Here is a 26,519-nt window from a genome sequence, read left to right on the forward strand (position 1 = left end):
GTTTGTGGAACAGTCCTGGTGCAATTAATGGCTAAGCCTGGCATCCAGTGAATCACCCAAGGATGCAGTCAACCAGCTCCTTGGCCCTGGGGCCAGCTTTGAGGCACAGAGACTTCTTTCCCTAACATTGTCTCGTCCAGAGGTGGCTGAGGACAGGGCTAAGGGTGAAGGGAGAGTAATTACAGAGCCCTACTTCTGGGTCTCTCACACCTACCCCTGGAGAGTCATCTGCCAGGAATGTGGCTGCCCCTCCCGGCCTTCTGACCCCCTTAGCTAGGGACCAGAGTTTGGGCATCCCTAGGGAGTGATAAGCCACCAAGCAGGGGTGGCTGTAGGGAGTGTGTAGCTCCCGGCAGGCTGTTGGGAGTCAGTGGAGTTTGAAGAGCAGATGGAGAGAAGGGAGGATGGGTTTAGAGTGAGAGGCTGGGGTCTTAGAAGAAGCGGTAGGTGGGCATGGTGGCATGCACCTGTAGTCCCAGCTACTCAGGAGCCTCAGGCAGGAGGATCACTTGAGCCCAGGTGCTATGATTGCACCACTGCACTCCAGCCTGGGTGACACAGCAAGACCCTGTCACTTAAAAAAGAAGAAGAAGAAAACAGTGACGATGGGGGCTTACATTTGTCAAGCACCTACCATGTGTTGTAACCATCCTATGAGGTATGTATCCTCACTTTACAGACCGGGAAACTGAGGCTCAGAGAGGTGCAGTGACTTGCCGAAGTTTCTTTTTCCAGTCATTCAGCATTCAACCTCAGCACTTATTTATTGAGCAGAGGCTCTGCACCAAGCACTGAGGAGTCAGCGGTGACCACCTCTTGGCTTCTGTCCCCAAGAGTGACAGTGGCCTGAGGTCACACGGGCTCAAACCGAGGTCGCTTTGCGAATGCTCGCTTTGGAGCAGGATGCGAGCTCGGGCCAGGGTTGGGTCAGGTTGCGCGGCTCGCGTGGCCGCGGGAATCCCCGACCGCCCCCTTTGTCTAGGGTCCCTCCTCCCGGGCACCTGCCCCAGGTGAGTCTGGGGAGGCCCCGAGCGCCGCCGGAAAGCGTCGAGCGGCTTCGGTAGCTGGGGCGGGGCCGGGGCGGGGCCGGGACCGAGGAGGGGCCTGGCCCGGCACCCGGATCCCGAGGTCCGCGCCCCGCGCCTAGCGCCGGGCGCCCGGAGCCTGGAGCCGCCGCCATGGGGGCCTGCCTGGGAGCCTGCTCCCTGCTCAGCTGCGTGAGTCCCAACCCCGGCGCCCGCCCGCGCGCGCCGCCCGTTCCTGCTGCGGGCCCTCACTTTCTTCTGTTGTGCTTCGAGTAGTTTCTTCTTTTTCCTTCCTGCAAACTTGTCTTTCTGGGCCGGTGCCCCGCCTGCTCGCCCTCCGGACCCTCACTCGGCACCCCGATCCCGCTGCCCGCGTCCCCCTGCTCAGTCCCGACCGGCAGGCGCCGGGCAGCTGCGGTCCCGGCTCGGGTTTCCGCGGGCAGGAGGCGAGTGCCCTCGGCTGGCGCCCTCCTGGGACCTGGAGAGATTGAGTCTGGAGCCCGGGGTCTGGGCAGCTCTGTGGGCCCTCGTCGCCCCACTTGGGACGGTCCTCGGGGTGGCCTCTGTCCCCGTCCCCGACCCCCTGGTTCTGTGTGTGGGTCGGCCGGGCCCCGTCCCTCCTGGCGAGTGCCCTGCCCTGCCCCTCTGGCCGCCTGCCAGTCATTCTGTTCCTGTCGCTCGGGCTCCGCCTGTCCTTTCGTACTTGTCTGGTTCGTGTCTCTGTCCGTCGTTCCTCCGACTGTCTTTGTCCGTCTACTGTCTTCTGTCCGTCAGTCCGTCCGTCCCTCAGTCTCTGCGGTCCCGTCCGCCGTCCTCAGTCTGGCTCGCGCTGCCTCCCAGGCACTTCCCCAGCTCGCCGCGGACCCTCTGGGCCCCAGCGCGGAGACTGGGATGGGAGGGGAGGGAGCCCCGGACTTTCTTAGCTGCCCTCGAGTGAGGAGGGTGCAGGTCGTCACGGACCACCGGGCAGAACTCTGGGTTGGGACAGCAGGAATCGAGGGAGGTTCAGGTGTGCGCGGGGAGTGCCCGGTCGCGGGTTCGGGACCTGGGGGGAGGCCAGCCTCTGTTCTGTGGCTGCAGCCACAGAGGGGAGGGGCTCCAGCAAGACCCCGGCTGGGAGGCCCGTTCTCCCCTCCCTTTCCCCGGCCCCCTCCTTCCCTCTTCCCCTCATTAAATCTGAGGTTCATTCAGGCAGCCCCCTCCCCCTCTGGCCCCACACAAAGAGGCCCTGAGAGGGAGAAGGGGCTCCAGCGGCTGCTGAATCTCGGGACTCGCTTTCCTTTGTCCCTGACGGGTGTGTGTGTGTGTGTGTGTGTGTGTGTGTGTGTGTGTGTGTGTGTGAGAGAGAGAGAGAGAGAGAGAGAGGAGGGAATGTAGGGGAGAGCTGGGGGTCTAGAGATTTACTTCACAGCCATTTTCTGAGAATGAGATCAGCATAGACAGGACAGAGAGGCAAGAGAGCCTCTTGCCTCACTAGGCCTCCATTTTTCGTGTGTGTGTGTGCGTGCGTGTGCGTGTGCGGGAGAAGGAATCAAGCTGGTGCCTGAAATCCCTCCCAGCCCAAAGAATTCAAGGTTTGGGCCAGGTCTCTGCCCACAAAGGTTTGCTTCCTGGTGAGGGAGGCAGACCTTCCACAGTGGACCTGATTTCCATCTGTTGCTCCCAGCAGGCTGTTGGGAGTCAGTGGAGTTTGAAGAACAGATGGAGAGAAGGGAGGATGGGTTTAGAGTGAGAGGCTGGGGTCTTAGAAGAAGCAGTAGGTGGGCATAGTGGCATGCACCCTGTAGTCCCAGCTACTCAGGATCCTGAGGCAGGAGGATCACTTGAGCCCAGGAGATGGAGGATGCAGTGAGCTATGATTGCACCTGGTGAGGCACAGGCCCTGCTGGGCTGGGCTGGCGGTGGAGATGTTGAGGGGCAGCCTGCCAGCCCTGTGTGCCTTGGTCACCCCATCTGGCAGTTGACATTAACAGGACCTTTCTCACAATGCTGTTAGGAGATGAGGCACAGCTCCTGGCACATCGTAAGTGCTCCCTGTGGGAATTATTGCTAACATCAAGGAAAGGTGGGTGGAGATTTCCATTTGGAGACAATGCAAAGCCAAGTGCTGGTCTCTGAGTCACAGCATTCTACAATGCTGAGAGCAGATAGGCTGGCTCAAACCGTCTGTTTACAGATGAGAAGGCTGCGGCCCAGAGAAGTTAGCTGACTTGCCAAAGGTTGCACAGGGAAAGGATGGAGAACTGCATAGTTAGGGTCAACATCTGATTCCTGGTCCAGGCTTCTGCCCACACCTTCCCTCCCTTCCCCACATCCTGGCTCCCTGAGGCATAGGGTTGGTCCAGGGAAGAATTGGGAGGTAACTTAGTGAGTAATATCAGCAAGGGACCTGGCCCTCCCTTCAGTGCCATCCCCTTGGGGTTCTGGCCTCCGTCATTTACTGAGGTTCTGGCTTCTGACATTTACTGAGCCAGGTACTGTTCCAAGCCCCTCACCATGCCATCTCATTGGCTCTCCCCACCTCCTCCACCCTATGAAATCGTTAGCCCATTTTACAGATAACTATCCCAACACTCGTGGCATGGAGCTGTCCAGCAGTGGCCTAGGCCCCACACTGCAGTGAGCAGTATGTATGTGTGTGTGTGTGTGTGTGTGTGTGTGTGTATATATAAATATATATCTCCATTTAATCCTCACAACAACCCCACCGGGTCAGTTAATATTGTTCCTGTTTCACAGATGAGGAAACTGGCTCAGAGAGTGAAGGTGACTTCTTCACAGCCACACAGCATTAAGTGGCGCAGTTGGGCACTTCTGGACACCAGTACCATCCTGTTGCAGTGAAGACTTGCTGCACAGGAGTGAAGTTCTATGTGGCATTTCTGGGCAACTTTAGGAGGGACTTTTTTTGCATGCATGGGTCAGTGGGGAAGACTTTTGTACCCTCCCAGGTGTGACTCATCTTCTGATTGTGCTTCTCAGCATTGGAACTGGGCTGAAGGTGAACTGGGCTGAAGGTGGGTCCTGCTTTGGATGGGGAGGTAAGATGGGTCCACAGGGGATGGGGCCACCAGGCAAGTCAGCACATGATGACTTGGCCAGTCTGCAAAGAGGGTCTTGTACATCCTAGGGAGTGTGAAAGGCCTTTGGGTCAGACCACTGGACTCGGATTCTAGCTTTGCCTCTTCGCATCTCTGTGACTGTGGGCAGTCACTTTGCCCATCCGCTTGTCTGTAAAGTGGAGAGAACAGTGGTGTCTGCCCCTTAGCCTGTTGTGAGGATTAAATGGGACTGAGGTTAGTACAGCTGCATAGTTAGCACCAAGCTGGTGTGCAGTGGCCAGTCCATAAACACCCCGCAGTGGTATATGACTCAAGACCACATGCAAGGAAGTGCTGAAGCCAGTGAGACCCAGGGCTGCCTAACTGTAGAGCCTGGGCTCTGAGCCACTGTCCTCTCCTGCCCCAGGAGATCATTTTATAGACGAGGAAACTAAGTCCCATGGAGGGGAGGAGAGACTTGCTTGAGGTCAGACTACAAGTTGTGGCAGAGCCAGCATTAGGACCTGCATTCTTGGCACTGCATAGGGGAAGTAAGTGTACCTTGGGACATTTCCGGCTGACCTCTTCTCTGCTGTGTTTTGACTAGCCCTGGGGCGGCTCAGCCAGTTATGGAGTTGTTCATGAAAGCGGCAAGGTGCACGCTTGCTGGGGCCAGTTTTGCATTTTTTAAATTGTGACGAAATATATGTTTAAAAATTTACTCTTTTAACCTTTTATTTTAGTCTTCAAGGAGTTTGTGTGTTATTTTATTTTACTTTACTTTATTTTTTTGAGATGAAGTCTTGCTCTGTTGTCCAGACTGGAGTGCAGTGGCACCATTCCAGTTCACTGCAACCTCTGCCTCCAGGTTCAAGTGATTCTCCTGCCTCAACCTCCCGAGTAGCTGGGATTACAGGCATGCGCCACCATGCCCAGCTAATTTTTGTGTTTTTAATAGAGACAGGGTTTCACCATGTTGGCCAGGCTGGTCTCGAACTCCTGACCTCAAGTTATCCACCAGCCTTGGCCTCCCAAAGTGCTGGGATTACAGGCATGAGCCACCACACCCGGCTTGTAATTTATTTTAGAAGACACGTATATTAACATGGAGATCTAATAAATACAACCGTAATAAAAATAAATCCCGAATGAATGGCATTGTCAGAAGGAGTAGTGCCAGCACACAATAGGCACACAGTAACTCCAGGACATCTTCTTACTGTCATCCCTCATCTGGATTACTGACAACAGCCCCTGACTCTTCCCTTCCCCCAAAGGTACCACACACCACCCCGTGGCCTGTCTTTTTGTGGTCAAAGTGAGATTTCTACAATGCAAATTTGCTGCCATTCCTCTTCTTTCGCAATCATTCCCCGTTGCTTTCAGGGTGAAGTCCAGACTCCCTGGCATGGCATACAGGGACACTGGCCACCACTTCCATGACCTCTGCAGGTTTTCTCACCCTTTCAGCTGCCCTGAAAATACAGTGTCCCTATAGCTCTGCACGTGTCATTCTCTTTGCTGGGAATACCCTTTCCCCTCTTCCTGCTCTTCTTTGAAAACTCCCTGCCCCCTCCCTTAAAAAAAATTGAGGTAAAAGATGCATAATGTAAAATGTACCATTTTAACAATTTTTAAGTGTAGCGTTAAGTACACTGACACTGTTTTGCAACCATCAGCACCATCCTTCTACAGAACTTTTTCGTATTGCCAGACTGAAACTCCCACTAAACAGTAACTCCGCAGCCCCTCATAACCACCAATTCACTCACTGCTTTTCTCTCTGAGTTTGGCTACTCTCTCCATCTAAGTGGAGTCATACAATATTTGTTCTTTGATGTCTGGCTTATTTCACTTAGCATAATGCCTTGAGGGTTTATCCATGTTATAGCATGTGTCAAAATTTCATTCCTTTTTTTTTTTTTCTTTGGAGACGGAGTCCTGCTCTGTTACCCAGGCTGGAGTGCAGTGGTGCAATCTTGGCTCACTGCAACTTCCACCTCCCGGGTTCAGACAATTCTCTTGCCTCAGCCTCCCGAGTAGCTGGGACTACAGGCATGCACCACCATGCCTGGCTAATTTTTTTGTATTTTTAGTAGAGATAGGGTTTCACCATGTTGGCCAGGCTGCTCTCAAATTCCTGACCTCAGGTGATCCACCTGCCTTGGCCTCCCGAAGTGCTGGGATTGCAGGCGTGAGCCTCCACGGCCAGCCTCATTCTTTTTTAAGAACAAATAATATTCCATTGTATGGGTATGGATATACCACATTTTGTTTATCCCTTCATCTCATCCACCAATGGACATTTAGCTTGTTTTCACCTTGTGGCTACTGTGAATAATTCTGCTATGAACATGGGTATGTAAATATGTGAGTCCCTGCTTCATTTCTTTTGGATATATATCCAGAAGTGGAGGGCCACTTTGTTTTATATTTTATTTTATTTTATTTTATTTTATTTTTTGAGACAAGTTCTTGCTCTGTCACCCAGGCTGGAGTGCAATGGTGTGATTCAGCTCACTGCAACTTCTGCCTCCTGGGTTCAAGCAAGTCTCCTGCCTCAACCTCCTGAGTAGCTGGGATTACAAGTGCCTGTCACCATGCCTGGCTAATTTTTGTGTCTTTAGTAGAGATAAGGTTTCACCATGTTGGCGGGATGGTCTCAAACTCCTGACCTCAAGTAATCTGCCCATGTTGGCTTTTCAAAGTGCTGGGATTACAGGCATGAACCACCATGCCCAGACGGCCAGTTTGTTTTAAATAGAAAAATTCAAAACTGTCATCCAGTCCTCAGCTGCCTCTTCTCCCCACCCAGCGCCCCATGAGTGGTTCTAAGAACTTCTGTCCCTGACTCTAAGGACAACCAGGAGACGATGTGAATGACTCAGTGACAGACTGTTCACATAATGCCAAACCACTTACTTCCCCAGAGCTACCTGCCTTGCCTTGGGAGGTAGTGAGCTCCTTGTCACTGGCAGTGTGCAAGCAGCAGAGCATGGCCAGATGCTTTCTGTGTGGTTCTTCATTGGAAAGAGAATGGATTCGTTGAATGCCAAGGAACCTTGCAGCTGTAAGACTCTAAGGCCCGGGGCTTCTTAAATTCTGAGTTCTCCGTTCTGAGAACCTGGGCTGGTGCTAAGATTCAGCCACTGTAAGTGTTCTGGGGCTTTTCCGTTGCTGCCCTTGAGCGCATCTGCAGGAAGAGGGGAGTGGTTGGAATCATAGTGTGGGAACCGTTTTCCAGTCTGCCTGCCTTTCACGCTGCATCACAAGCATTATTCCATGTTGCTCTGGAGCCAGGGACTCCGTCTTTCTGGCTCTGTAGCGTTCCGTGGAGTGAAAGGGCCACAGCTGTCCCCAGGTGTTAGACATTTAGGTTATTTGTAGTTTCTTGAGACTCCAATAGGCTCACAAAACCTAAAACTTATTTAAGTTTTTTCTTTATATAAAATCTTTATATTTGTAAATTTAACTTAATTGAAGTATTATTTATATACAAGTATTATTTATATACAATTAATTATATACAATTTATATACATTTAATTTACCTACATATTTGCCCCATTCAGCAGAGACGTCCGTTTTATGGAGTACCATGGTGTATTGATGGGTGTTTTGTTATTTTCAATTTTCCCCTAGTGGCCAGGCATGGTAGCTCATGCCTATAATCCCAGCACTTTGGAAGGCCAAGGTGGGAGGATCCCTTGAGCCCAGGAGTTCGAGACCAGCCTGGTCAACATGAGAAAACCCTGTCTCTACCGAAAAATACAAAAATTAGCCAGGTGTGGTGGTGCATGCCTGTGGTCCCAGCTGCTTGGGAGGCTGAGGTCGGAGGATAGATATCCAGAAGTGGAGGGCCACTTTGGAGCCCAGGAGGTTGAGGCTTCAGTGAGCTGAGATCACACCACTACACTCCAGCCTGGGTGACAGAGCCAGACCCTTTCTTGAAACAAAACCCAAGAAACCAAAAACAAAAATTAGCTGGGCATGGTGGCTGGTGCCTATGGTCCCAGTTACTCGGGAGGCTGAGGTGAGAGGATTGCTTGAGCCCCAGAGGTGGAGGTTGCAGTGAACTGAGATGGCACCACTACACTTTAGTCTGGGTGACAGAATGAGACCCTGCCTCAAAAACAATTTTTCCCCTATTATTTTCCTATTATGATCAGTGCCACAATGAATTTCCGTGTGTTTGTGTTTATGTGCACACATCTACCCTTACTCCCATGGTCTGGCATTTCTGTAGGAAGAGATTTAAATATATATAAAATGACATTTTGGTCAAATGGAAGAGGTTCTTGTAGGAACCATTCCGGGGTGGAGTGAATGCACCAAGGTGGATGAACATTTCCAAGGATGCTCTGGAAGCAGTGTGTGTTTTTCTCTTTGACCTGGTCTCTCTGACTGCTGATCAGGCCCTTGGAAATCCTGAGGTTTCAGGCATCAGGAACACCTGGAGGTTTGATCTTTAAGAACCAGAGCGAACTGAAAGGCCACGCGCTCTGAAAGCGGAACAGCTTTCTTGTGTCTTAGATGTCTCAAATTGAAATTAAATGGTAACAAGCCAGAGTCAGGACCTGACGGGGCACCCGGGCACCTGGCTCCTGAGATCAGTACCCACTGGCCTCCCTTGGTTTTCTGGTCTTGGGTTTTTTTGTGTGTGTGTGTGTTGCTTTTTTGTTTTTTCATCACTGGAATGTATTTAAATTAAATGAGATGACCATCAGTGAATTAGCAAGCTGGGAACCAGCGTAGTCCTATAGGCAGAGCCTGGCCCTTGGTGCACACAGATCTGAATTTGCATCCCAGCTCCTCAGCCTACTTGCTGTGTGACCTTGGTCATGCCACCTATCTGTCTCAGTTTTCTCATTTGAAAATGGGAAGTTACCACAAAATTCATAGCATCAGTGAAGCTTAATGTAGATAAAGTGCTTATTAGAGAGCCTGAGACTGAGTAACCCTCTGTAAATGGCAGCTGTCACTAATACTACTTGAATCTCAGTGCTGTTATCAACTTGCTGTGTGGCCTCTGGTAAGTCTCTTAGCCCCTCTGGTCTCAATTTCCACATCTATAAAATGGGACTAATAACCCGCTCTATCTGATAACCAGAATGTTCTTTATAGCAGGGGTCCCCAACCCCTGGGCCATGGACCAGTATCTATCCATGGCCTGTTAAGAACTGGGCCACACAGCAGGAAGTGAACAGCAGGTGAACAAGCATTACTGCCTGAGCTCTGCCTCCTGTCAGATCAGTGGCAGCTTTAGATTCTTATAGGAGTGCGAACCCGGTTGTGAACTGTGCATTCTAGGGATCTAAATTGCGTGCTCCTTATGAGAATCTAATGCCTGATGATCAGAGGTGGAATAATATCATCCCAAAACCATATTTGCCCCCTGCCAGCACCCCTGCTGCCATCTGTGGAAAAGTGTCTTCCCTGAAACTGGTTCCCGGTGCTAGAAAGGTTTGGGACCACTGCTTTATGGCTATAAAACATTTTTCAGGCGTTTCTTATCCTCTCAGCCCACCAAAACAGCCACGGATAGGAGGCAGGTCTTGGGGTGGCAGCTGCAAGATGTAAACAGAAGTTGCTGGACAGGTAGACTGTTTTGATTTAGACCATGAGGAATAGTTTCGTTTCCAAAGCATTTTGTTTAGCATCTGTGTGAGCGAGAGAGAGGCTAGGAGCATTTCTAGTCTGGGGGAGAGTAGGAGGGGAGGCAGATACCTCCCAGCAGGGCATGCTGTGTGCCTTGTGACCAGTCCAGAAAGAAGGGCGGAGGTCTGTGAGGAGCAAGGGGCCCCTGCCAGCCTGCTCTCTTCAAAGCTCATCTTTCAATTCCTGACCCTTGGCTCCAGCCCCTCGAGTGGGTGCCCACTGCTCTTAGGATGAAAACCAGGGTCCTGTTCCTGACTGCTGGTGCCTATGTGGTCTGGCCTTGCCAGCCTGTCTAACCTCATACTCACCGCTGACTGTCTGCACACCAAGCTTTGGCCACAAGGGCCTTCTTTCTATTCCTCAAATGCCCAGCCCCTACCCACCCCAAAGCCACCTGTCTGAAACTTTCTTTCCTCCCTTTGGTCTGGCAGTGTCTCCTCATCCCTCTGCTCTCAGATTATTATTTTATTTAAAAATATTTCTTTCTAAAAGGCCAGGTGCAGTGGCTCACGGCTGTAATCCTAGCACTTTGGGAGGCTGAGTGGGCAGATTGCTTGAGCCCAGGAGTTTAAGATCAGTCTGGGCAACGTGGTGAAACTCCATCTCTACAAAAAATACAAAAATTAACCAGGCATGGTGGTGTGTGCTTGTTGTCCCAGTTACTCGGGAGGCTGAGGTGGGAGGATGGCTTCAGCCCAGGAGGCAGAGGTTGTAGTGAACTGAGATTGTGCCACTGCACTCCGGCCTGGGTGACAGGGCAAGACCCTGTCTCAAACAACAACAACAACAAAACAAAAGCAAACAAGAAAAACCTTCTTTTTAAAATATCCGGTCTTGCTATGCTGCCCAGGCTATTCTCCAACTCCTGGGCTCAAGCGATCCTCCTGCCTTGGCCTCCCAAAATGCTGGGATTACAGGTGTGAGCCACCGCGCCTGGCCTGCTCTCAGCTTAAAAGTCACTTCTTCAAGGAGGGCTTCCCTGACAAGCCACCCTCAATCAAACCTAGGCCGTGTTAGCACTCTTCTGGCAGTGGGCACACGTCCTTCTTAGCACTTGTCACGATGTGAGTCACAATTTTAGTGTTTTTCCTGCTTGTGTAGGCTCCAGGAGGGCGGGGCCTATGTCTCTTGCTCTCTAGGCTCTTAAATCCCTGAGTGAGGAGTAGGGGCTGTTTAGGGGAAGATAAGTTTATCAGAGGTATCTGGATGTGGGGCTTGTTTCCTCAAAGGCTGGGCTGTGGACTGGGCTCCCAGGAGGGAGAGTCTGCATTTCAGGTGTGGTGTAGTGTGGCATCACCAGCCCCTGAATGATTTCAGCCAGCCCAGGGGAAGGGCTGACGGCAACTGGGGCTAAAGGACCCTGGAGAGGGAAAGGGTTAGACCGCCACCTGCTGTCTAGTGCTGGTACAGCCTCAGAGCCGAAAATCATTCCGTTCATCGGACTGATGTTTATTATGCACTTGCTGTTTTCTGAGGTCTTAGCATGTGACTAGTACTATGCTAAACACTTCACGTTCCTTCAACAGATAGCCTGTAAGCTCCTGCTGTGTGACAGGCACTGTTCCAATTTCTAGGAATATTACAATGAACAAAACACAAAAATTCCTGCCCTGCTGGAAAGCGGAGGCTGACAAAACATAAAGCCTCGGTGACGGCAGGAAGTCCCGGGGGTGGGGGGGGAAATTAAGTGGGGAAGGGGAAAGGGAGCCCATGGGGGCTACAATATGGAATTTCCATTTCATTCTCACAACTGCTTTGTGAGGAGTACATACCACTATGTTACGGAAGAGGACACTGAGGTACAGAGAGGTTGAGTGACTTGTATAAGGTCACAAAGGTAATCAGTGACGGCTGGCTTTGTGATTTTTTTTTTTTTTTAAAACCACTCTCCCTCCATAAGAAACAGTGTGACCTCAGCTGGCTCTCTCTCTCAAGCCACAGTATCAATTGAGATAGACCCAGGTTTGAGTCTGGGTTCTGTGGTTACTGGCTGTGTAGCCCTATATGACCCAGCCTCCCTCTCGGACCTGAAGTTCAATGGGCTGGTGTCTGGGGAACAGTGTGCTCCTGCCTAGCGCAGCACAGATCCGCTGACCTCTGGGCAGGTGGTGGGAGGTGTGCGCTTGGGCAGTGAAGAGGAGAAGGGAGAGTGACAGTGCTGTCTTGCAGGCGTCCTGCCTCTGCGGCTCTGCCCCCTGCATCCTGTGCAGCTGCTGCCCTGCCAGTCGCAACTCCACCGTGAGCCGCCTCATCTTCACGTTCTTCCTCTTCCTGGGGGTGCTGGTGTGCATCATTATGCTGAGCCCAGGCGTGGAGAGTCAGCTCTACAAGGTGAGTGCCCCAGGGGTGGCAGGGCGGCCTCCAGTGAGGGGCCTCAGTGGCTCCAGTATAGAGGGTCCAGGCTTGGGGTCACAGCTCATCCAGAAGAGGAGGCAGCGTGTTTGGGTGCACTGATGATCTGAGGTTGGAAATGAGGGGAGGAGGGCTTGAGCCTCTTGTGGGGATTCTTCTTTCCCTTAGGCCACAGTCTCCTTGGAAAGTCTCATTAATCATTATTGGCCCCCTGGACACTGGCCTAGTGGATGCTTTTCTCCCGCTTAGTGCTCAAGCCCAGGTTGGGGCTCCTAAATCTTCCCTTCGTCTCAGTGTTTTACAGCCAAGCACAGACCCAGGGGGACGTGGGCATCACCATGCATGCCTTATACACATTTTAGTTTATATAAAGATGAGACTCCCTGAGGAGTTTGTAGAAATGCAGGTTCTCAGACCCCACCTTGAGGCTCTATTCCATGGGAGAGGGGCCTCAGAATCTCTGTTTTCCCAAGCATCTCAGGTGGTTCTGATATAGGTGGTGGGTGGAGAACACTTTGGGAACCCCTGCTTTATTGATTGATTGATTGATTGATTGATTGAGGTGGAGTCTCGTTCTATCACCCAGGCTGGAGTGCGTTGGCGTGATCTCTCTGGAAGCTCCGCCTCCTGGGTTGACGCCATTCTCCTGCCTCAGCCTCCTAAGTAGCTGGGACTACAGGCACCCGCCACCAAGCCCGGCTAATTTTTTTTTTTTTTTTTTAATTTTTGGTAGAGATGGGCTTTCACCATGTGAGCCAGGATGGTCTCGATTTCCTGACCTCGTGATCTGCCCACCTCGGCTTCCCAAAGTGCTGGGATTACAGGCGTGAGCCACCATGCCCGGCGGGAACCCCTGCTTTAGACAGCGCAATAGTTACTGAGGCTATGGGAAATAAACATTAACGATGTAACTGGGGAGCTGCTTCCCAGGGCTTCAGCCCCAGAGAGGGCTAGGAATGGAGGTGGAGGCAGTGGAGACAGAGGTGGGGGGCTCCCCTCCCTGCCTGGTCCAGCCCCTGCTGGGAGAGCCTCTTTCCTGGCCAGCCTTGGGAGATCAGGGCTTTGGTTTATAAAGGGAGCTGCCAGGGTTCTGTGTGGGGTGGGGCCTTGACGCTGCTCTGTCTGTCTCCACAGCTGCCCTGGGTGTGTGAGGAGGGGGCTGGGATCCCCACCGTCCTGCAGGGCCACATCGACTGTGGCTCCCTGCTTGGCTACCGCGCTGTCTACCGCATGTGCTTCGCCACGGCAGCCTTCTTCTTCTTTTTCACCCTGGTCATGCTCTGCGTGAGCAGCAGCCGGGACCCCCGGGCTGCCATCCAGAATGGGTGAGAGAGGGGTCCCTGCCTGCACCCTGGGACCTTCCCCCAGTGCCTTGCCTGCTCCTCTGCCTGTTCACGGATCTGCACAGCATGCAGAACAACTCTGAGTTATATCCATTTCTCAGATGAAGAGTAAGGCTCAGAAAGGGTGGCAGCAAGCCTCAGGCCCTGCAGCACTTCAGTGACACAGCTGGGGCTGGACCTGGGTGACCACCCTCACCGCTGCTTGGTCCTTCCTCCTGCCCTTTAGCATTTTTCCAGGGCCAGGAGAGACTTCCTGTGCCCATCAGACCATCAGACAGCCTATCCTCACCCCTCCTAGCACCTGCTCTTTGTGGGAGGGGGCTCTGGGGCCAGGCCCAATCTGACTTCCAGTTTCCCTGCCTGCACTCAGCTTCCTTGTCCATCCCCCACCCTTTCCATAGGTTTTGGTTCTTTAAGTTCCTGATCCTGGTGGGCCTCACCGTGGGTGCCTTCTACATCCCTGACGGCTCCTTCTCCAACAGTAGGCGGGCTTGGCAGGAGGCATGGGGGGCTCTGGGGAGGGAGGCAGGGCAGCAGGTTGGAGGAATGTGGTGGGACTGCTCTTTGCTGGGACACACGAACCCCAGGCTGCTGGCTGGGTCCTTACTCCCCACCCATGAGACAGCACTGTGGTGCCTGGCCACACGGCCTTTGTGCAACCCAGGGGTAGGGGGAGCTGCCTTGCCGTGACCCATATCCTTCCCTCTGTGCATAGCTAGGGGCTCCCTGAGGGCAGGGACTCTGTTCTTCTCAGTGTCCCCAATGCAGGGCGTAGCAGAAACACTTGTTGAATGAGTAGATGTGAGAGAGGGACTCTCCTCGCCTCACTCGCCTCTCCCCACCCAGTCTGGTTCTACTTTGGCGTCGTGGGCTCCTTCCTCTTCATCCTCATCCAGCTGGTGCTGCTCATCGACTTTGCACACTCCTGGAACCAGCGGTGGCTGGGCAAGGCCGAGGAGTGCGACTCCCGCGCCTGGTACGCAGGTCAGTGCTGCCACCCTGCCTCTGTACGGGGACTCGAGCCTGGACAGGGCTGGGGCCGCCTGAGAAATTGAGGGTCTCTGAAGCAGATAAAACTTAGATAAAACTTTAGATAAAACGGGGGGGCATCCCCAGCAGCCACTGCCTTAGGGAAAGATTCTAATTGTCTCAGGCAGATTGGGGGAGCCAGCTGATCCCGGGTGACTTCTGGGGATCCGAGGAGAGCCGACCTGGAGAGGCCTTGGAGGGGTCTTGTTTGGGGGTTCCTGCAGGGTGGGCCATGCACAGTCAGCAGCGTGTGAAGCCCTTTTGGTAGTGCCTAGGCTGAACTTCAAGTGACACCTGGTCCCTGAAACCCCAGTAGCAGGGTGAGTCCCTGGTTCTCTTTCAGTTCTGAACACAACGAGGAGAAAGGCTCACCTGGGCACTGTTTGGTTTCCACATCTCCCTAAACTTGCCAGTCTCTCTTGGACAGGGAGGGCGGGTCAACAGCAGACCGCTCTGTACCTGGTTCAGTTTTTGCAAGACTGTTTTGAGTTCATTGTATTTATTGTCACAGTTCCCTTATTACAACGTAGCAGGTGAACCATGTTAGCTCAGGGTGGGGCAATGACTCACAAAGGTGTTGGTGAAAGGCAGTGACGTCATTCTTCAGATGGGGAAACCGAGAGCTGGGAGAGCTGCCAACAAGGCCCCTTAAAGGAGTGGGAGTGCTTATTCCTCCTGCCCCACCCCACGCCTACCCTCTCACTACCCCTCTGGCCTAGGCCTCCTCTTCTTCACTCTCCTCTTCTACTTGCTGTCGATCGCGGCCGTGGTGCTGATGTTCATCTACTACACTGAGCCCAGCGGCTGCCACGAGGGCAAGGTCTTCATCAGTCTCAACCTCACCTTCTGTGTCTGCGTGTCCATTGCTGCAGTCCTGCCCAAGGTCCAGGTTAGCCTGCCTGTCCCTCCCCGGCTTGAGGCCCAGCCCCTTGGTGGGTGGGACTTCTTGTAGGAACGCGGGTCCTGGGGCTAGGGCTGTCATCACAGAGGCTCGGCCTGAGTGTGTGGACTCCCAGGTCAGCCTCCCCAGGTTACAGTCAGGCTCTCATGGCTTCATGCTGGGTGTCTTTAGGAGGTGCCCTAACCTCTCTCTGCCTCTCAAATATAAAATGGAGATAATAAGACCTACTGTTGGAGTTATTCTCAGGATTGAGATCCTATTTGTAAACACTCCATGCCTGGCCTGTAGATTTCCCTCAGACATTAGCTATTATTGTAGTTATTATTGTTGTCATTTTTGTTTTTATGCAAATCAGTAGAACATTACGGGGAGTCCCTGGGTGATGATTCCTAGACACCTCTGGAAGTAGTGTAGGAAGGTGCAATTTCACATTTCCAATCCAAGACCATCTGGAATAATGAGCAGGAGCTCCCAGAGGAACTGCGTGTTCTTCAGAAAGTACCGCTGGAGCCCCTTGTGAGTCCAGTGGTGCTTTGCGGTTTGAGATCTCAGCACACCAGCAGCTTCAGGGGGCTTAGGTAGTCTTCGGGGGTCTTTAGCAGAAAGGCTAGGAACCTCCCTTCTGGTCAGACTCTCATTTCCCAGTAAGAAAAGTTGAAGCCCAGAGAAGGTAATATCTGTATCCCAGGTCACACAGCAATCAGTATTTATACAGCAAATACCTCTCGAGCACTTCTGTGTACCAGGCCCTCTTCTAGATGTTGGAGATATGGCTGTGAGGAAGGAAGGAAGCAATAATGATGATAGCCAGTAGTTAGTGGCCTCGGACTTGTTATTTGATCCTCACGTCATCCTCATCCTCACTTTACAGGTGAGGAAACGAAGGCTTAGAGAAGAGGCCTAGCCAAGGTCACATGGGGAACTGGGATTCGAACCCAGGCGGACTGGCTCCAGAGTCTGTGCTCTGGTTTTCTTTTTTCTTTTTCTTTTCTTTTCTTTTTTTTTTTTTTTTTGGAGACAGGGTCTGGCTCTGTTGCCCAGGCTGGAGTGCAGTGGTGTAATCTTGGCTCACTGCAACCTCTGCCTCCCAGGTTCAAGCGATTCTCGTGCTTCAGCCTCCCAAGTAACCAGTGATCTGCCCATCTCAGCCTCCCAAAGTGCTGGGATTACAGGCATGAGCCACCACACCTGGCCTAAATTTTTTTTTGTTTTTGGTTTTTTGAGACAGAATCTTGCCTGTCACTTAGGCTGGAGTTCAGTGGTATGATCTTGGCTCACTGCCATCAACCTCCACCTCCCAGGTTCAAGTGATTCTCATGCCTCAGCCTCCCGAGTAACTTGGATTACAGGTGCCTGCCACCACACCCAGCTAATTTTTGTATTTTTAGTAGACAGGGTCTTGCCATGTTGGCCAGGCTGGTCTTGAACTTTTGAACTTCTGAACTTCTGGTTTCAAACAATCTGCCCACCTCAGCCTCCCAAAGTGCTGGGATTACAGGCATGAGCTGCCATGCCCAACTGCCTGTGCTCTTAATCACAGAGTTTAGGTCCATATTTTTAAGTGCATGTGTGGTGAGGGGTGGGGAAGGACAGGCAACAGGGGACTAGGCCCAGTGAGGTGATTTTGGGTAATATGTGCAATGTGGAACATGAGAGAGGGTGTGGGCTGAAAGGTAGGTGGCTGGCAGGTACAGGGCTGCTGTAGTCAGGGTTCCTAGGGCTCCATGGGAGTCCTGTCTGAATACTGAAGAGAGGCTGCCTGTGTGGAGATGCTGGGAAGGAATATGTCAGAGGGAGGGCACAAGGAGGGCAAAGGCCCTGCAGTGGGAGAGGCTGGGCAGACTCTCCAGACAGAGAGCAGGGAGGAGCCGGGCAGCGGGCCAGGCAGAGATGAAGGAATTCAGAGTGTGATGAGATGGGTTTTCAGCAGGGGAGGAGGGCGGGTAATCTGAGGGGTGTTAAGAGAAAGAAGAATTAGGACTCAGCCTTTGGTTAGTGAGGTGGGTGGTAGGTGGCCTGGCTGGTGTTTTCCCTAAGTGGGGTGTAGTGGGGTATCCTAGGTGGGTGGGAGCTTCTGAGGTCCCTTGGCTGGTGTGAGTGGGCTGGGTGGGGTGGGGTGTCTCTGGTCCGGCAGGGATCTTATCAGTGAACGACTCTTGCCAGGACGCCCAGCCCAACTCGGGTCTGCTGCAGGCCTCAGTCATCACCCTCTATACCATGTTTGTCACCTGGTCAGCCCTATCCAGTGTCCCTGGTGAGTATGGGCCCAGGCTCAAGGAGGCCTGGCCTCATTCCTGGGTCGGCATCGGCCTGCTGTGGGGCTGGGGACCCTCACAAGTGACAGGGACATCCCTGCTCCAGCCCATTCTGAGACTCAGTCCTCCCATGAGATGGGAGGGCCCGTCTGTTCCTGAGTTGTCTCTCTGCCCTTGTGACTGCTGAGCACTCTGTTGCTGGGAGTGGGGTGGTTGGCTGTGCATCTGTCTGTCTATTGGGGTGGCTCTCTAGCCATCCTCAGGGCCACTTGGCTACCTAGGCCTGGCCTACATGGACTGAGGGTGATTGTGCTCTCATCCCCAGAACAGAAATGCAACCCCCACTTGCCAACCCAGCTGGGCAATGAGACGGTCATGGCAGGCCCTGAGGGCTATGAGACCCAGTGGTGGGATGCCCCGAGCATTGTGGGCCTCATCATCTTCCTCCTGTGCACCCTCTTCATCAGGTATGGCCAGGTCTGGATTCTGGGGAAGGATCATGATTCGGGGCCCTGAGCCAGAGTGAGGGGAGGGTGTGGGAGCCAGGATACCAAGCTGGAAGGTGCTCTTCGAATTCAATGTGTCCCACTCTTGCATTGTGCGGGAGGAGAAACTGAGTCCCTCAGAGGACACGGCTTGAATGGGCAACACAGGTGGGCGTGACCTTGCCTTCTGGCTCATGGCCCTTTCCTGCATACTGGGCCAGTTCAGTTCGGTACAAACAGCTGTGGGGTCAGGGAAGGAGCATGGACTGGGGTCGGTGGATCCAGGGACTGTTTCTCATCTGCTGTGTGGCTTGGGGTAAGTGGCTAAACCTTTCTGAGCTCCTGTTTCCTCCTCAGTAAGAAGAGGATGACAACCTCCATTGTAGTGGATGTGTCTGTGACCCAACACGCTCCCCTGAGACAAGGCAGCTCATGCTGAAGGTCACATAGCGGCTCTTTTCAAAGGGCTTAACATCTTAGTAGGTGTTTATCCGTGTGGACTCCGCAGCCAGACTGCCTGCATTTGAGCCTAGCATTGCCACTTACTGGCTATGTGATCCTGGGCAAGTCACTTAACCTCTCTAGCCTCAATTTCCTTGTCTGTAAAATAGAGATAAAAATAGTACCTCCCTCATTGGATTGTTGAAGGGCTATAGATGAATCAGTATGTGTAAAACACATATAAAGGGGCCAGGCGTGGTGTCTCACACCTGTAATCCCAGCACTTTGGGAGGCCAAAGTGGGAGGATCTCTTGGGCCCAGGAGATTGAGACCAGCCTGGGCAACATAGTGAGACCCTGTCTTTTTTTTAAAAATTAACAAAACAAAACAAAAACACTTAGAAAGGAACTTGGCAAGTAGTAAGTTATTTGTAATCCAAACACTTTGCCACGCTGAAGCAGGAGGATTGCTTGGGCCCAGGAGTTTAAGGCCAGCCTAGGCAACATAGTGTCTCTAGAAAAAAAAAGTTTTGTAATTAGTCAGGCATGGTGGTGTGCACCTTGTAGTTCCAGTGAATGAAGAGGCTGAGGTGGGAGGATTGCTTGAGCCTAGGAGTTTGCCAGATTAAGTGTTGCATATTATTGTGAACATTTGCATAATATTGTGAACATTTGTATATTAGTATGAACATAATATTGTGAACATTTGCACAACTAGGTAGCTGTGGGTGGCTGTTCTTATGAGTCACTAGATCATAAGATTAGGTTTAATTATTGTTTACACTGCATCTGGCAGACCCTGAGTTTGCTTCCCTGTGACCCTGCATTTCTCCAGGCGCCACTTTCCATCTGCCCTTAACTCTAGAGGGAATCTTGGCTCTGCTCCCCTGATCTTCCCCCATCCATCCATCCCAGTTCCAACAGCACCCCTGCCTCCAGGCCCCTGGGCTAGATCATTTTAAGACTCTTTCACATTTTGTTCTGTTTTGGCCTTTTTCAAAACATTTTCTCTAAGTCAGTTCTGTACAGTTCATAAACATGTGTCTTCTTTGTCACATTTGATTCCTTTTCAAGCTGGAAAGGCTTGAAGTACCTCTGTGTCCTCTCCTCTACCTTTCCCTCCCCTCCCCTCCCCTCCCCTCCCCATTCCTCTCCCTTTTCTTTTTTGAGACAGGGTCTTCCTGTCACCCAGGCTGGAGTGCAATGGCACGATCACAGCTCACTGTCGCCTCAAACTCCTGGGCTCAAGTGATCCTCCCACCTTAGCCTCCTGAGTCTCTGAGACTACAGGTGCATACCACCATGCCTGGCTACCTAAAAAACTTTTTTTTTTTTCTTTTGTAGAGACACTATGTTGCCCAGGATGGCCTTTAACTCCTGGCCCTAGCAATCCTCCTACCATAGCCTACCAAAGTATTTGGATTACAGGAGTGGACCACTCCTGGCCTGATTACCTTGATTTTACAGATAGGGAAACTGAGACCCAGGGAGGAGGCCATGAGCACACAGTGGCCGGTGGCTGAAGAGCTTGGAAATCTTTCCCTGCCCCTGGTTCTTTGTCCCTTCCCCTCCCTGACCTGGCACAGCTGTTTTTCCTGCCGCTTCCACACCCACAGCTCCTGGCACATGCACTGCTGAGAGCCTGGGGCACAGGTCTGTTCTTAGCATGGTTCTTACAGCACAGGCAGCAAAGAAGCGTATGTAACCCATGAGGGCCAGGACCACCCAATCTGGGCTCATGCGTGAGATATCCATATGGTATTTGGTAGATAGGGTAGGTAGGGTGGATAGGGTGGATAGGGTGGTTAGGGTGGATAGGGTGGATAGGGTGGGTAGGGTGGTTAGGGTGGATAGGGTGTGTAGGGTAGGTAGGGTGGATAGGGTGGGTAGGGTGGATAGGGTGGTTAGGGTGGGTAGGGTGGATAGGGTGGGTAGGGTGTGTAGGGTGGGTAGGGTGGATAGGGTGGATAGGATGGGTAGGGTGGATAGGGTGGGTAGGGTGGATAGGGTGTAGGGTAGGTAGGGTGGATAGGGTGTGTAGGGTAGGTAGGGTGGATAGGGTGGGTAGGGTGGGTAGGGTGTGTAGGGTGGATAGGGTGGTTAGGTTGGATAGGGTGGATAGGGTGGGTAGGGTGGTTAGGGTGGGTAGGGTGTGTAGGGTGGATAGGGTGGATAGGGTGTGTAGGGTGGATAGGGTGGATAGGGTGGTTAGGGTGTGTAGGGTGGGGTAGGGGTGGATAGGGTGGGTAGGGTGGATAGGGTGGTTAGGGTGGGTAGGGTGGATAGGGTGGGTAGGGTGGATAGGGTGGGTAGGGTGGATAGGGTGGTTAGGGTAGGTAGGGTGGATAGGGTGGGTAGGGTGGATAGGGTGGTTAGGGTGGGTAGGGTGGATAGGGTGGGTAGGGTGGATAGGGTGTGTAGGGTAGGTAGGGTGGATAGGGTGTGTAGGGTAGTAGGGTGGATAGAGTGGGTAGGGTGGGTAGGGTGTGTAGGGTAGGTAGGGTGGATAGGGTGGTTAGGGTGGGTAGGGTGGGTAGGGTGGATAGGGTGGGTAGGGTGGGTAGGGTGGATAGGGTGGTTAGGTTGGATAGGGTGGATAGGGTGTGTAGGGTGGATAGGGTGGATAGGGTGTGTAGGGTGGGTAGGGTGGGTGGGGGGTGGGTAGGGTGTGTAGGGTAGGTAGGCTGGATAGGGTGGTTAGGGTGGATAGGGTGGTTAGGGTGGGTAGGGTGGGTGGGTAGGGTAGGTAGGGTAGGTAGGGTGGATAGGCTGGGTAGGGTGGATAGGGTGGATAGGGTGTGTAGGGTAGGTAGGGTGGATATGGTGGATAGGGTGTGGTAGGGTGTGTAGGGTAGGTAGGGTGGGTAGGGTGGGTAGGGTGGGTAGGGTGGGTAGGGTGGGTAGGGTGGGTAGGGTGGGTAGGGTAGGGTGGTTAGGTTGGATAGGGTGGGTAGGGTATGTAGGGTGGGTAGGGTGGATAGGGTGTGTAGGGTGGGTAGGGTGGATAGGGTGTGTAGGGTGGGTAGGGTGGATAGGGTGTGTAGGGTGGTAGGGTGGATAGGGTGTGTAGGGTAGGTAGGGTGGATATGGTGGATAGGGTGTGTAGGGTAGGTAGGGTGGATAGGGTGGTTAGGGTGGGTAGGGTGGGTAGGGTGGATAGGGTGGGTAGGGTGGGTAGGGTGGTTGGTTAGGTTGGATAGGGTGGGTAGGGTGGGTGTAGGGTAGGTAGGGTGGATAGGGTGGTTAGGGTGGGTAGGGTGGGGGTAGGGGGTGGGTAGGGGTGGGGTGGGTAGGGTGGGTAGGGTGGGTGGTTAGGTTGGGTAGGGTGGATAGGGTGTGTAGGGTGGGTAGGGTGGATAGGGTGGTGTAGGGTGGGTGGGTGGGTGGATAGGGTGTGTAGGGTGGGTAGGGTGGATAGGGTGTGTAGGGTGGATAGGGTATGTAGGGTAGGTAGGGTGGAGAGAGTGAATAGGGTGGGTAGGGCGGAGAGGGTGGATAGGGTGGGTAGGGTGGGTAGGGTGGTTAGGGTGGATAGGATGTGTAGGGTAGGTGGGGTGAATAGGGTGGATAGGGTGGGTAGGGTGGATAGGGTGGGTAGGGTGGGTAGGGTGGGTAGGGTGGATAGGATGTGTAGGGTAGGTGGGGTGAATAGGGTGGATAGGGTGGGTAGGGTGGATAGGGTATGTAGGGTAGGCAGGGTGGAGAGGGTGGATAGGGTGGTTGTAGGGTAGATAGGGTGGATAGGGTGGATAGGGTGTGTAGGGTAGGCAGGGTGGAGAGGGTATGTAGGGTGGGTAGGGTGAATAGGGTAGGTAGGTTGGGTAGGGACGCACTGATGCACAGCAAGGGGTGATTTCTCAATTTGCTGGTGTGGTGGGACTAGAATCCAGCTCTCCTTCTTTTCACTTTTTTTGGAAATGGGAGTTGGTTTTTCAAAAATTTTTATGTCTCAAACTATCAAATTCTGTTGAAAACATCAAGGCTTATCGCAGAAAGCATGACATACAATCATTACTGCTGTTCTTTTTAGTGTAAGCACGAAGGGAAGGGAGGTCATTGGTAAAACCACCTGACACTAATAAAATGGAAACTTAAAATTAATGGCAAACGAGTGTGATTAATTATTAACATTCTTAATGGATGTAGTACCTGGTATGGTGCTTTGTAGTATTAGGTACTCGATACGTGTTTATGGAAATGGCAAAGGCACAATCCTAACAACAGTGACTGTTGATTGAATTTATATTCTGTGCCAAACACTATGCTAGAGACCTTATGTCATTATTCCATCTAGTCCCCCCAGCAGTCCTCTAGAGCAGTTACGATTATCCCTTATTTTACAGACAAGGAATCAGAGGCTCAGAGAGGTTAATTGTTTTGCTCAAGGTCACACAGAAAATGGGAGTGGGGGTAGGGGTAGAGTTGAGAGGCAAAGCAGTTTTTTAACTCCCGGGCCCAGTAACCGGGTCGCTGGCCTCTGAGGCTCTGGGACCATTTGTGTCCAGTGTTATGACCAACGCCAGGGCTATCTATTTGCCCACCTTCCTCCCTCCCCTGCAGTCTGCGCTCCTCAGACCACCGGCAGGTGAACAGCCTGATGCAGACCGAGGAGGGCCCACCTATGCTAGAGGCCACACAGCAGCAGCAGCAGCAGGTGGCAGCCTGTGAGGGCCGGGCCTTTGACAACGAGCAGGATGGCGTCACCTACAGCTACTCCTTCTTCCACTTCTGCCTGGTGCTGGCCTCACTGCACATCATGATGACGCTCACCAACTGGTACAAGTGCGTAGCCCGGTGGGGCATGGACAGAACCCAGGGGTGCGGGGTGCAGGTCTACACATCTCTCCTCACTGGGTTTTCCTGATGTCTGCTTAAGGCTTGGGGGTGGGGGTGTGTATTGAGGACCCTCCATAGAGCCTGCCCCTTCCCTGCTCCAGTTTCCCCACCAGTGCCTTCATCTGCTCAGCTCCCGCACCTTCACTAGGAGACTGAACCGGGGAAGGCACAGCAGCTGGGGCTGGGCCTGTGCAGGGCAGGTGGGGTTTAAAAATCAGGGGTCATAGGGTCAGATTTGGGCTTCATGGTTGGAAGGTTAGGATGAGGATGTGGAGTTCAGAACCAAAGTTACAAGTCAAGGATAGAAGTCATGAGGTTCTAGGGCTGGGATTGTGGTCATTTAGTGTCAAAAATTTGGTCATTTGGTTAAAGTTAAAATTGATAGTAGGAGGCCATAAAGCCAGGATTGAAGTGGCAGGGTCAAGGAGCTAAATGACGGTAATGAGGTCAGGAGCTACTCTTAAGTTACAGGATCAAAGGTCAGAATCAAGGGTAACGGTCAGGACTAAGGTCAGGAGCTCCAGGGTCTGAAGTTCAGAGGCTAGGATTGAGGTCCCAGAATTAGGATCACAAAGTTGGAGACCAGGAGGCAGGTCACGATCTCACGGACTAACACTGGACTCAAGATGGGAGTCGAGGTCAGGAGCTCTGTCCACAGTCACAAGGCCAGGTGTTAAAAATATCAGAGACGGATTGGAGTTACAGTGGAAGAGCCAGAGTTGAAGTCCGGGGTCACAACTGGGTCATAAGGCCAGGGGCCAAGACGGAAGTCACCAGACTGGGCACCGGGCTCATGGGGAAGATGGTGTGTTCCAGGCCGGGCGAGACCCGGAAGATGATCAGCACGTGGACCGCCGTGTGGGTGAAGATCTGTGCCAGCTGGGCGGGGCTGCTCCTCTACCTGTGGACCCTGGTAGCCCCACTCCTCCTGCGCAACCGCGACTTCAGTTGAGGCAGCCTCACAGCCTGCCACCTGGTGCCTCCTGCCACCTGGTGCCTCTCGGCTCAGTGACAGCCAACCTGCCCCCTCCCTGCACCAATCAGCCAGGCTGAGCCCCGACTCCTGCCCCAGCTCCAGGACCTGCCCCTGAGCCAGGCCCTCTAGTCTTAGTGCCTTCAGGGTCCAAGGAGCCCCATCCCCCTGCCACACCCACATGGTGGAGCTGCCTCTTCCTTCCCCTCCCCGCTGTTGCCCATACTCAGCATCTCGGGATGAAAGGGCTCCCTTGTCCTCAGGCTCCATGGGAGCCAGGCTGCTGGAGACAGCCGCTCAGAGCCGCTGGAGGGCAGAGAGCTCCCACCACAGTGAGGCATCCGGCACTGAGGCCATGGTGTTCCTGGTCACATCCCCCAGGGGACCCTGCCCCCTTCCTGGACTTCGTGCCTTACTGTGTCTCTAAGACTTTGTCTAATAAACAAGCCAGTGCATGTACCATGTTCTGTGCCCCTCACCCTCAGCATGGAGCCCCACTGCATGGGGGCCGGTGTGGGGTTTGGGAATGGAATGTTAGGGCAGAGGGGGCTGGGACATCAGGGCCAGACCAGGAGGAGCCTCAAAGGCAGACAGAATGGCCTGGGCTCTGTCTTCTGGGTCATGGAGCGCCTGAGGGAGGGGGCCAATGAGGAAGGAGGGGCAAACCAGGGTTTTGGGAAAGGGATGTGTCTGGTGGTCAGAAAAGGAGACCTTGGAGGCAGTGGGGCCAGCAGGAGGCTGCCCAACCATCTGATCATCCGAGGAAGAGCAGTGAGAGCGAGTCACGGGGCGTGGAGGGGGCGATGACAGGGCCAGAAGGTGGTCTTCAGGGCCCCTCTCACCAGGGCCTGCCTCAAGGTCCTGCCCACCTCTGACCTGCCTGGAATCATTACCACCTTTGGTACCTGCCCTGATGAGTCAAACCCCAGGCCTTGGGGTGCCGTGGGGAGGAGCTCTTGAGTCAGCCAGGCTGGCCCCAATCCCTCTGTACCACGGAAGCCGTGGGGCTGCTGTCCAGCTCCAGATGGGTCCTTCTCTTCCCTGGGCCATTCATTGGGAACGATGCCACCCACTCCTAGGCTGTTGTGAGGATCAGAGGAAGCAGCCCATGCAAACTGCCTGGCACAGCGGGTTCTTGAGAAATAACATCAGCCCCCATCTCGCAAGGGCAGAGAGATGTGAGGGCAACTGACAGGTTCCTGGCTAGGGCCCCAAGGCCTGGTCTTGTTACAACGATGGACTGCAGGCCATTCATCTCTTCCATTTGTGGGGATAAAAAATAGGTATGAAGGTGCTAGGGATGGGTGCTGGGGACACAGCCTGCCTCTAAGGCTCTCCTGGGTTCTGGGGTGAGTGCACTGGTGGGGCTGCACAGGGACCTGTAGGGTCACCGAGGAGGCAGGACAGGCATCTGGAGGATGTGTAGGAGTCAGCTGGGCCAAGAGGAGCCACAGCGCTGAGGGCAGGGGGACAACACAGGAGCTGAGGGTATGGGGTTCAAGGACCAGGGAGAAGCCAAGGTGGCCATAGCGCAGAGATGGGTGAGGTGGGGAGGTTAGTATGAGCTTGGAGACATGGGCCAGGCCAAATCACACAGGCCCTTGAGAGTCATGGTGGGGAGACCTGCTGGTAGTGGGGAGCCATGGAGGGTTTTAGAGCATGGGAGAAGTGGTGAAGGTGTGGGCTGACCATGGAAAGATCCTACATGATTTGGAGCACAGCAGGGGCATGTCATTTTAAGATTGCCATTTTAGAAAGGTTTTCCTGGATGAGATGGAGGGGAGTGCAGCAGCTGGAGGCAGGTGCCAGGGCTCAGGGCAGAGGGAGTTGGGACCTGCTGGGGCAGGGGCCGAGAGGGCTTCTGTCGCTGCTGGAATGGATCTTGCAGATGTTCTTGTCCCTGATGCCTTTCAGCTAACAGAGACCCCTCTCTTCAGAGCAGCCTGAACCTCCTTCCCCCAGTCACAGATTTTGCTGCTTTTCTTATTTCACCCTTGGGAGAAAAAGCCCACATTGTGCTCTTGATAACCTTTTCTTTGCATTTGTGCAAGTGGGCTTTTTTTTTTTTTTTGAGACTGAGTCTCACTCTGTCACCAAGGCCCGAGTGTGGTGGCACGATCTCAGTTCACTGCAACCTCCGCCTCCCAGGTTCCAGTAATTCTCCTGCCTCATCCTCCTGGGC

General features: G+C 53.2%; 3 protein-coding genes across 6 annotated transcripts in view; 1 reads left to right on the top strand and 2 right to left on the bottom strand.

The window, feature by feature from the left end:
- Window positions 1-26,519, bottom strand: part of SNRNP40 (small nuclear ribonucleoprotein U5 subunit 40) — a 202,650-nt gene that overhangs the window by 156,045 nt on the left and 20,086 nt on the right. The window lies entirely within an intron of this gene.
- The window catches only part of FABP3 (fatty acid binding protein 3), a 263,378-nt gene that overhangs the window by 47,821 nt on the left and 189,038 nt on the right, over window positions 1-26,519 (bottom strand). The window lies entirely within an intron of this gene.
- SERINC2 (serine incorporator 2) lies at window positions 1,029-24,799 on the top strand. 2 transcript variants are annotated; one of them, XM_050795623.1, is made up of 10 exons: window positions 1,029-1,217; window positions 11,893-12,054; window positions 13,210-13,400; window positions 13,820-13,899; window positions 14,265-14,402; window positions 15,167-15,336; window positions 17,512-17,602; window positions 17,929-18,070; window positions 23,089-23,310; window positions 24,181-24,799. In XM_050795623.1, the coding sequence occupies exons 1-10, from the start codon at window positions 1,179-1,181 to the stop codon at window positions 24,314-24,316; spliced, it is 1,371 nt and encodes a 456-aa protein (XP_050651580.1). In that variant the 5' UTR covers window positions 1,029-1,178; the 3' UTR covers window positions 24,317-24,799. The 2 variants fall into 2 exon arrangements, with proteins under 2 accessions (XP_050651580.1, XP_050651589.1); XM_050795632.1 differs by lacking the exon at window positions 1,029-1,217 and adding an exon at window positions 3,725-4,042.

The sequence above is a fragment of the Macaca thibetana genome, chromosome 1 (genome assembly GCF_024542745.1).
Source record: "Macaca thibetana thibetana isolate TM-01 chromosome 1, ASM2454274v1, whole genome shotgun sequence".
Lineage (NCBI taxonomy): Eukaryota > Metazoa > Chordata > Mammalia > Primates > Cercopithecidae > Macaca > Macaca thibetana.